The following is a 10,323-nucleotide window of genomic DNA, read 5'->3' as shown; positions in this document are numbered from 1 at the left end:
GTACTTCCGGTTTGATGACGCCATTTCCGTGAGACGATCAAGACCGTGCCATTCTCTTTAGTGTTTGCCGTGTCCTCCCAATGTTCGCCTCCTTGCCTCCCGCATTTTGAATACAAATTAACAGACACTGACTCTTGAAGCTGAACGTAAAACCAAACAAACCCCATTAAGCCATATTTTATTATGGATTAACAAAAAAAAAACGAAGAAAAGTAGCGAAGAGGTGAGGCTTGCTTTGTGCACTGTCGGCTTTAGCTAGCTGCTAAGCTAATTTGTCAACACCGGCTGCTTTCTGGTTCGTTGGCCAAATAACCTGAAACATGTCCTTGACCAGACTAAAAAAATATTGTAAGACTTTACTGATGTTTAGTTGTAAGCTAAGTGTTTTTGGTAAGTTTTTTACCTAACGATTCTAAAAGTGATATCAGGTTGCTACACCGGTGCCTTTGCGGTGAGCTGACCGGTTTGCTAACATGCTCCTTCGGAGTAGCCTTTATTAACTCCTCGCGGCCTTATTTAGAAATGGATCATGTTCTGACAATAATGTATGTATATATGTTTTAAATATTTGTAAAGACAAGAGTTATGGGCTGTATAATGCATTGACATGTTTTTTGCAAGTGTTTTTGGTCCATTCTCTGCATCGGCTAACCTGCCAGTAATCTTGTTTTTAACATAAATGTAGCATTAAGATAACCTTTTAGCAACAAAAAGCATGCTATTAAGTTCCGCAGTTTGTTGCGTGCGACCGGTGGTCCATGGGAAATGAGAGGTGGTTCAGTTAGAGGCTTTAGAGGCTCATCCTTTCCAGCCAAACTGATGTGATGGAGAAACGTGAATATCAGAACAAGCAGACGCTGCTGAAATCTGATTTTCAATCTTTGTCCTTTGTTTTGCAATGGATCAAGATCCAATCATGAAAAATAACAAAACGGATGAAAAATGTTTACAGTTCATCACCCAGGCAGGATGGGTGTCAAGTTAAAGCATGAAAAACATGCCATCAGTGCAATAATCCAGTATTACTGAATAACATGTTTGCTGCTGCGTAAAGGCTTTTTGCACATTATTTAGTCCGGTAAAGATTAAATTTAATGTATGTATTTTTATATCTGCCTTTTCTTATATCATGTTTATTTTATTGTTTGCGCCACTTGAGTGCCACCCAGTTTCAAGTATTCACATGCAATGCCACTAAAACCTTCTGATTTCTAAACAGGGGGTCTCCCTCCTGAAGCTAGGGAGGAGCCCCTTGAGCTCTGGTTCTTGGCCTGGGCTTTGGGTCTGATTGTGGCCTGGCTCATGCACCATGGTCAGATACTGGGGGTGCTGCCGTCCCTTCTGGAGCCAAGAAGGAGACCCATGAGCTCTGGTTCTCAGCTTGGGCTGTAGGTCTGAGTATGGCCCGGCTCATGCAACATGGTTGGAGTTAAACAAATATTATATCACAATGACAAAGGAACATTTTTGACATAACATTTATAAGTTATCTTTGAAGAGGTTCTTTAAATGAATAAACAGTTTATTTAAAAAAATTAAACAGCCATGGGCACCAAGTAAACATTTGGTGTATCTCATTGTCATGTGTCAGCCTCAACGTATCTCTTCAGTAAGTGAAAAGAAATAAATGATAAAGAAAAATGTGGACACCTGCTAGAAAGAGTGCTACTTTTGCAATATATGCATTTTTAATTACATAAATTGATGTACTGTTGAGAGATTTGCAATAACTACAGGCACTGATTTAATGATATTAATGGTCAAATTAGCTACATTTAATCCAGTGGCGGTTTTTAGAACCAACATAAATATATAAACCTCACAATGAAGCTAATAACTGCAATAAATTGCAATCATCTCTCTTGTAACAAAACCATGCTAATTTTCTAACCAAGAATCGTTTGAAAATGCAAATTATTTGGTAAAATACATTTGTTATAATATCATATTTCTTTCTCAGACTCTTCTCCAGGCCAAGCTTTTATCCTGACCTCTTCAGTCCTCGGTCACTCCCACACTGTAAATCACTAATCTTGACTTCAACCTTCAACAATACAAGAGCAATGAGGATGTCTCAGCTTCAGTTTCAGTGTCCTGTTAGTTCCATGCCTGCTGCTTCTGCCCCCCTTCAGCTGGGACAGCCGCAGCCTGGCTACAGCATCCCCTGTGCTACGGGCGCCCTACCATCGGAGAGTGCCAGTCAGCCCATCAGGAGCTCCGCCCTCCCTGCGGGCTCTGCCACTCCTTATAATACCACCACAGGTACTTTCTTTTTGAAATAGTTTGGGTTTCTTTCCTTCACCATCTAGATCTGGGTTGACTCCAGAAGCTGTGGCTGTCTGCATCTTTCTTTAATGGTGTTTATTATTTTGTTTCAGTAAACATGGCAAACCCTAAAGAGAAGACCCCCATGTGCTTGGTGAATGAGTTAGCTCGTTTCAACAAGCTCCAACCTGAATATAAGCTGCTTTCTGAGCAAGGGCCAGCACACTCCAAGGTACAGCGGGTGTGAAGTCTCACACGTCCAACCCGTTGTCCTGTCGGGTTTACAGTAATGATAGAAGGTCTGTTTCAGATTTTCTCAGTGAGGTTGACGCTGGGAGATCAACACTGGGAGGCGGAGGGGACCAGTATCAAGAAAGCCCAGCATTCCGCTGCTGCTTCTGCTCTTACTGAGACAACTCTTCCCAAACCCACCATGAGGATGCCGCGTAACACAGGCAGGAACCCACATGGGCTTCTCCCGCTGGTTCTGTTTTCTCATTATAATTAACATTTTACGATCGGAGAGTTGATGTGTTACATTTTGTATTTTCTTGTGTCCCCTGCAGCTGATGGCATCACACACACCATGGAGCTGAATGCACTTTGCATAAAGCTCGGTAAAAAACCCATCTATAAACCCATCGACCCGTATCCCGGGATGAGACCGCCGAACTTCAACTACAACGTTCGTGCTCCGCCTTACCAGCGCTCTATGCAACAGTCAGTTTACACCAATTTAAAAAATCATATTTCCTCTGTTTAGCCTCTGATTTTCAAGAGTGGAACAACTTTCCTTATCTTTCCAGGTACTACTATCCATTTACCCCGGTAGGACCGATGATTTATCACATGGAGCTCTCCATCGGGGGTCAGCAGTACGTTGGAAAGGGGCGTACACGGCAGATGGCCAAACACGATGCTGCTGCCAAAGCGCTGAAAGTCCTGCAGAAGGAGCCCATGCTGCAGCAGTGTCCAGAGGTGGGAAGAGTAGCCATCACCAGACAGCTTAAATACTGTTTTGTTAATATTTCACATTGTTTTATTTTTAAATGTGTAACAGGTGAATGGAGAATCCGAGGATGAGAACCTAAACAAATCAGAAATTAGCCAAGTTTTTGAAATTGCCCTCAAACGAAACTTACCTGTCATCTTTGAGGTTTGGATGTTTGCTAACATCAGAAGTCTTAAGATGAATGTTCAAGTTGCGACTGTAACAAAAAGAGTTTGTTTTTATTTTTCATTCCAGGTTTTAAAAGAGGAGGGCCCTCCACACATGAAGAATTTTGTCGTGAGCGTTTCAGTCGGAGAGTTCTCGGGAAACGGCGAGGGGAAGAGTAAAAAGATCGCCAAGAAGCTGGCGGCAGCGGCGGTGCTGTGTGAGCTGAAGAGGCTCCCCCACATACCGAGTGTGGAAAGGAAGCTGCCACGCATCAAAAAGAAAACCAAATCTATCATCAAGGTAATGTTGCTCCGGAATCCGAGGTGGGATTAGTCAGATCAGACCCAAAGAGCCTTCATTAAGTTATGATTTACTCATTATGTCCACAGCTGCAGACCAGCCCCGAGTATGGCCAGGGGATGAATCCCATCAGCCGCCTGGCTCAGATCCAGCAGGCCAAGAAGGAGAAGGAGCCTGAGTACACTCTGGTTACAGAGAGAGGTCTGCCACGGCGCCGGGAGTTTGTCATGCAGGTGAGTCAGCTGCAGTTCAGGCACGCTGGCAACAAAGTGTAGTAGTTTTCTACTGTTTACACACGTCTTTTACTCGTTTCTGCTCCAGGTGACTGTGTGTGGCCAGTCTGCAGAGGGAATGGGACCGAGTAAGAAGGTGGCCAAGAGGAACGCAGCTGAGAAAATGCTGGAACTCTTGGGATACAAAGTGCCTCAGCCTCAGCCTCCCAAACCGGCTCTGAAAACGGAAGAAAAGGTGAAAAGCTGAAGCCAGTAACTCCCAGTGCAGACAACATTTACAAAGAGTTTCCACAATGTTTGCAAGGCTTTTTCAGATACCAGCTCTTGTGAAATGAATGTTTGAAGTTTGATCATGCAGGGTGTGTGGAACCTCCTTTTGCTTTGGGAGGGGTTGGTGTCCTATGAAACTAAGTTGTGACTGAATGGAGACAAAAACAAAGACAATCCGACATTTCAGGAACAATAATAAACAATTTAAACAAACAGTTAATTAGTAAGTTTTGATAACATTTCAGCCAGAAAATGTGCGCTAACGGCACAATTTATCCACAGTTTCAACTAAAACTGCATTTTTTTTCCTACAATTGTCAGCAGCCACATCCCAGCGAGATGCTGCTCTCAATTCTTACCAACAAAGTCAAGTTAATTACACAGAAACTCTAAATGTTCATGCAAACCGTGTCCGTGTAACTTTTGTTTTAATAGACCCCCGTGAAAAAACCTGGCGATGGGCGTAAAGTGACCTTCTTTGTGGAGGAGGTGGCGTTAGGTGAGTTTCAGCTGAGACGTCTGTATGATTGGAGCGAAACAAATCTGCTCTTACCAGTGCTGTTCTGTTAGCTCCTAAAGAGGAGGATTTCCGCCTGCCTTACCTCAGCCACCAGCAGCTGCCTGCGGGCATCCTGCCCATGGTGCCTGAGGTGGCCCAGGCAGTTGGAGCCTGCCAGGGACCCCAGGTCAAGGACTACAGCCGAGTTGTGCCCAACCCGGGCAAGGCCACCATCACTGCCATGATTGCCAACGAGCTGCTTTATGCTGGAGTGTCATCGACTGCTGAGACTATCCTAAAGAACAAAAACAGCCTGAGCCAGCTGCCCCACGGCCCCCTCACGAGGCCGTCGGAGCAGCTCGGCTACCTGGCGTCCGTGCAGGGCCTGCTGGTAAGAACCATTGATGAACGCGTGAGCTCACGTTTGGTCAAGCTTAGTGACACCTGCCATTTGCTTTGCAGGTGGAATACAAAGACTTCCCCAAAAACAACAAGAATGAGTTTGTGTCGCTGATTAACTGTTCCTCCCAGCCTCCTCTCATCAGTCACGGGATTGGGAAAGACGTAGAATCCTGTCATGATAAGGTTAGTAACTCCCACAATGCATCAGTATAATCCCACACACTCAGGAGCAACGGTAAGAGCGACGCTTTCAGAAAAAGAAGATGCTTTTACTTTGATATTAAGAATTAAAGATCACAAGGTAACAGATTAGTTTATGTTGTCTCAAAATAAAAAAGATTGTTTTCATGTAGTAAAAGTTTATTTTAAACGTCTTCAGCAGTGCAGTGTGCGCAGACGGAAACGTGATGATGAGGTTATTTGATCTGAAAATGTCAGAGAGGATCTGCTCTCTGTGATTAGGTTTGTTTGAACAGCTGCAGCAGAGGAGTGGGAGTTGAAAACGAGATGCATTTATTGTAATAGCTGAACTGTAGTGACCTAGAAAGTACAACCATTCTTCGGTTATGGATCCTCCTGTCATCAACGCGAAAGGTCAGGCGGATTTTCTTAGTTTTTTAAAGCTAAGCAGTTTTATCTCACAGCCAAGAAGGTTAAATAATAAACAAAAAGCTGAATAAATGTAAAACAAGGTGACTTTAAAAGGATTAAAACATGAATTCTCTATTTTTGAGCCATGCTAATACTAAAGAAAAAGACACGCCGCAGCAGAAACAAATCTTCAGAAGTTCTAGTTTCTGAAACACCCACACTTTTTCTAAAAGCGTTGTGTTTTCATGTTTATGTGGACTGCCAGAATAGTAAACAATGTTTTTAACCTTCACAGGCTGCACTGAATATATTAAAGATACTCGCTGAGTTGGACCAGCAGCCAAATGAAAGGACAGAAAATGGACCAGCCTCGGGGTAAGCTGTGAGGATTGGCTGAGCTGACCTTTTGTTTTTCATAAAATGTTTCGTCTTGCTAATATTTGAACTCGCCCTGAAGCTCCTGTCAGTGGAACAGAGTCAGATATTTTAACTGTGTCAAGAAGTTTGTCAGTCAGGACTGTGAATGTCTTACTTGTTTGGGGTTTTAAACTGTTGAAAAGTTATTTTTCTTGAGTGAAATTATAAAAACTGAATCATTATGAAGGCCGTTTACACACGGAGCCGAGGTTTCATAAAACAAACCACCCCCACCCCCCCGTGCGCGCGCGCGCTCACGCCACCTCGTGCAACCCAGTGCATTGTAAGGCCATGCATGCTAAGCTGGTTGGTGGCAGTAGTTCCCCAAATCTCCTGCGTCTTTGCCAAAAAATTTTCCTTGCAGCGGAAATTTTGTTGACGATATAATATATATATATATATATATATATATATATATATATATATATTAAAAAAAAATATATATATATAATGTTGTCAACAATATATATATATATTTACGACAAATACATTTTTGCGGACTAAAACAAAACAAATAAATTAATGTGCACATCTATGAAGACTGAATTATAACGGATGTTGTTTGATATTTTCGTCAGTGAATAAAAGACGACAGTGTAGACTGACAATAACGAATATTGAATCAGAAAATGAAGAATATTTGGAAATTTGAATAAAAGAACCGGTCAGCAAATGAAGCAGACAGGAATAGACGAGGAAAGAGCCAATCAGAGTTCGGACTGGAGCCGGCCGCTGTTACAACAAGTTGCCGGTAACGGTTGAACAATTTGTGTCTAAAAGCAGAAAATGCCCACAGCCGGGAGGAAAATCTTTAAATGTGACAATCTGAATAATGTTTGCTTGGTGAGTTCCCATCTGGGGTTTCCCCTGGTTCTTAAAGGGTTAGGGTGGTGGCAGCAGGCGGGGCTGGGTGAGGCCAGGAGTGGATTTCTGCTGCCGGTGCTGAGCTGTTGCCAAACCAAACTCACGGAGCTGCACACCTAGCAGAGCTGCTACGCCCGATAAGCATTCGTTGTTCTAGCATTTTTTTTGTGAGGGAGGGGGAAAAACATTCATGCGGCCTACCTTGGTAAATGAGTGCATGGAAACTAATAAACACGCCTGAAAACATTTTTTACCTTTTAGTTTACCTCCTCGCGTTATTAGGAAAACACCTTTTATTGTTATATGGTATTATGTCATATCATGTTTAGAAATATTACTTATACATTATACATTATATAGATTTGTTTATTAATACTGGGAGACACAATTCTAAACAGTCAGATTTCATTTTGGTATTTTCCATGATTTATTATTATTTAAAACATTTATAAAACAGTTTTATTGATCCAAAGTGTGAAATGTGAATTTTTTATATTTCTTTACAGTTTCAAGTAGCTGTATTTGATATTTCCTTTGCACAAGTTGAAAATTATTGCATCAGATGAAAAATACATATATTTTAGTCAACTAAAATAGGACTCTAAACAAATATGATGTGACAATTAAAGAGAATTAGCATGTGAAATAACTAGGTAGTGGGGAAACCTCTGTCCTAACGTTGCCCTTTGCTTGCTGCCTTCTACACTGAATAGTAATGGCGCTTGTAGAAAGAGCATTTTTGTCTCGGGCAGTGTGAAACCTAAAACTTGGTTACTAACGTTCACAAACAAATCCTGAAAACAGAATCTGCAAACCTCCGCTTTGGTCAAACTTTTTCAAAGTCTCATTTGTGGTGCTGTTTATCTTAACTTTGGTGTGGATGACGGGTCAAACCGCAGAAAATATTTTTGTTTAATGGGATACCTAGCAGCTATAGTGTTATTTATTGTGTATAATAATAGTGAAACCATGTGTTTTAATCATTTATTTCCTCAGATGTGGAAAACAGGAGCTGGAAGGCGACTTGCACCTGAAACAGGCTAACTCAAGCACATTGGCACAGACGCTGGATAGCAAAGCTTAGCTGGGGTTTGGTTGCCTGTCAAAGAGAAAACTCACTGTGTTCTACGGATGCTTGGAAAAGCCCTAATCTATCACTGCTCTTATCGATTGTTACAAAGTTTTCACAGTTAAACAAGATTGATAGGAAAAAATAGACTTCTTCTCCTTGATGTTGTTTAATTGTACACATTGTTATTTTTTTTATTTGCTCTATAGAGAAAGTAGCTGCATCCTAGCCAATCATTTTGGAGGTGTATTTGATTTGAAATAGGAGTAACTGTGAACTTCCTTTGGTTTTAAATGTCTGTGTTTTATCCCCACTGAAGTAGTTTAAGTTTCAGGCCTTGTTTTCATTTTTGTCTAGGATGCAGTTGCTGTTGATTTTCCTATAGTGCTTTATGGCCCTTTGTGTTAATGTGTTGTAATTTAATGCCACATTCTCCATCCTCATGAAGCTACAATAAAGTTTTGTGCTAAAAGCATATGTAACCCACACACTGTGTTTGGTTACTAATAGATTAATAGTGTAAGAGCTGCGGTTTTTGACCCTCGGCAGTGCCTGCAGGGGGCGGGCTCAACTCTCCGGTTGTGTGCACGCTCGTTGATTAAGGGCGAGACAATTAAAGAAAAAGGAGAGCTGATCCATGTGAGCAGTGAGAAATGGAGAACGGTTATAATTATAAAAAAATTAATAATAAACCTGAAACCCAAGAAGATAAAGTGTGTGAGAAGTGCTGTTTGGTGTGATAACGCCGATTGAACCACGGACATTGAGACATTGGATAGCTGTTTATTTATTGTGGAAACTCCGACTGCCTTTTATTTCCCGATGAGAACCTTCTGACACCTTCGATTCAGTGGATGAAGTTAAACGACGTGATAGTGAGCCAAAACCATGACAAGACTTCAAAGATTCCTGTTAGTAGACCGGCCAGCTGCTACAGGAATCTACTGTGAACTCATCTTGGAACTTTGGAACTCTCAGGATTTCCAGCTAAGGAGACACACACACACACACTCAACCCAATCCGAGTAGTGTACATTAACAGCGTGAGCTGTAGAATCATACCCAGAAAAGGAGAGATCTGAATTCAAGTCAATTCAAATTCATTTCAAAGATACTTTATTAATCCCAGAGGGAAATTAAGAGTTTCAGTACACACAATTCAGAGATCAGACATACATGGGCAAGACACATGACAAGAATTAGTGACTGTGGTCATTCGCAACCCTGAGTCGCGCTACCTTACCCCCAAATTCCACTACCTCCGCTCCAGTCCGCCCCCGCCTTCCGCAGCCGCTCGCTTCCGAACTCAATTTTTACTGCCACCAGCTCTACAACGGCTCCGGTGCGGAGACCTGAGGTGGGCAAACAAGCATGCGCGGGATTTTCGAGATCTTGCGATACAGTCCGAGCAATAAACGCGGAAGATAGATCCAAACACCCGTTGTGTGGGAGAAGCATCGACATGAACTGTTTAATCTGCCCATCATTTGTGTTGAGAGATCAGCAGTGTTTGGATCAACAAAGGGTAACTACTTTGATAGTAGAAACTGTATTTATGGCTTACTTTTGTGCATTTAAACTTCAGCCGCCATTGATAGTTGTTAAAAGTTGTTAAACCTGTGCATATGAAACAAAAAACGCTTTTTGTTTATCGATTTATTGTGAAAAACGGAAGTTGTGCTTGCTCCTTTTCCTGTTGGGCGGTGGTGATTTCTGTCCATTTACTGCGGAGGTGCTCCGGCGTCCGGCGAAAATAGGATTGATTCTATTTTTGCCGGAACAGAGGGCGGCGCACGGCGCCGCACTGCCGGAGCACGGCCGCAGTAGTGGAATTGCTCTGATTGACTACAACGGGACCGATTTTGCTCCGGCGTTCGTGTCGGAGCGGAGGTAGTGGAATTTGGGGGTTAATAGAGATCAGAGGGTTCATGAGGTTTGGTTCAGGTGGAGGGAAAAAAAGGCACTTCAGAGTTACCCTCCACTGGGAGGGCAGCTTTGCTCTGCAAAAAAAAAAAAAACTCAGATATGCAACAGAATTCAGACATCACACAACATAGTGTCCACTAGGTGGGGTGGTGGGTTTGGGACTATCCACACTTCAGTTCCTGCAGCCACTACAAGCAGCACATGTCACCTCAGTCTGAACAGAGGAGGAGTATTGAGGGTTGGAGGGTTGCAGTGACCCTGGAATGATTCGGTGGCCTTCCCACAGTCCCGCCCAGGCTGGGATAGGAGACAGAGTAGAGTTGCCATA

General features: G+C 42.6%; 1 protein-coding gene across 1 annotated transcript; it reads left to right on the top strand.

Moving 5' to 3' along the window:
* Window positions 1-32: 32 nt before the first annotated feature.
* Window positions 33-8,311, top strand: stau1 (staufen double-stranded RNA binding protein 1). Its single transcript, XM_015958896.3, has 15 exons — window positions 33-223; window positions 1,961-2,262; window positions 2,379-2,497; window positions 2,576-2,720; window positions 2,832-2,985; window positions 3,072-3,243; window positions 3,326-3,421; window positions 3,512-3,724; window positions 3,814-3,957; window positions 4,046-4,192; window positions 4,663-4,726; window positions 4,798-5,117; window positions 5,189-5,311; window positions 6,015-6,094; window positions 7,997-8,311. Exons 2-15 carry the CDS (start codon window positions 2,064-2,066, stop codon window positions 8,082-8,084), a joined length of 2,064 nt encoding a protein of 687 aa, XP_015814382.1. The 5' UTR covers window positions 33-223; window positions 1,961-2,063; the 3' UTR covers window positions 8,085-8,311.
* Window positions 8,312-10,323: the final 2,012 nt, after the last annotated feature.

This window comes from Nothobranchius furzeri, chromosome 3 (genome assembly GCF_043380555.1).
Source record: "Nothobranchius furzeri strain GRZ-AD chromosome 3, NfurGRZ-RIMD1, whole genome shotgun sequence".
Taxonomy (NCBI): Eukaryota; Metazoa; Chordata; class Actinopteri; order Cyprinodontiformes; family Nothobranchiidae; genus Nothobranchius; species Nothobranchius furzeri.
The sequence above is the reverse complement of the archived record's forward strand: the minus strand, read 5'-3'. Positions and strand labels throughout refer to the sequence as shown.

Coding starts and splice junctions, on each gene's coding strand:
- stau1 (XM_015958896.3), top strand. CDS start 2,064: ATGAGGATGTCTCAGCTTCAGTTTCAGTGTCCTGTTAGTTCCATGCCT. Junction 3,244..3,325: donor TGCTGCAGCAGTGTCCAGAG/GTGGGAAGAGTA, acceptor AATGTGTAACAG/GTGAATGGAGAATCCGAGGA. Junction 5,118..5,188: donor CGTCCGTGCAGGGCCTGCTG/GTAAGAACCATT, acceptor TTTGCTTTGCAG/GTGGAATACAAAGACTTCCC.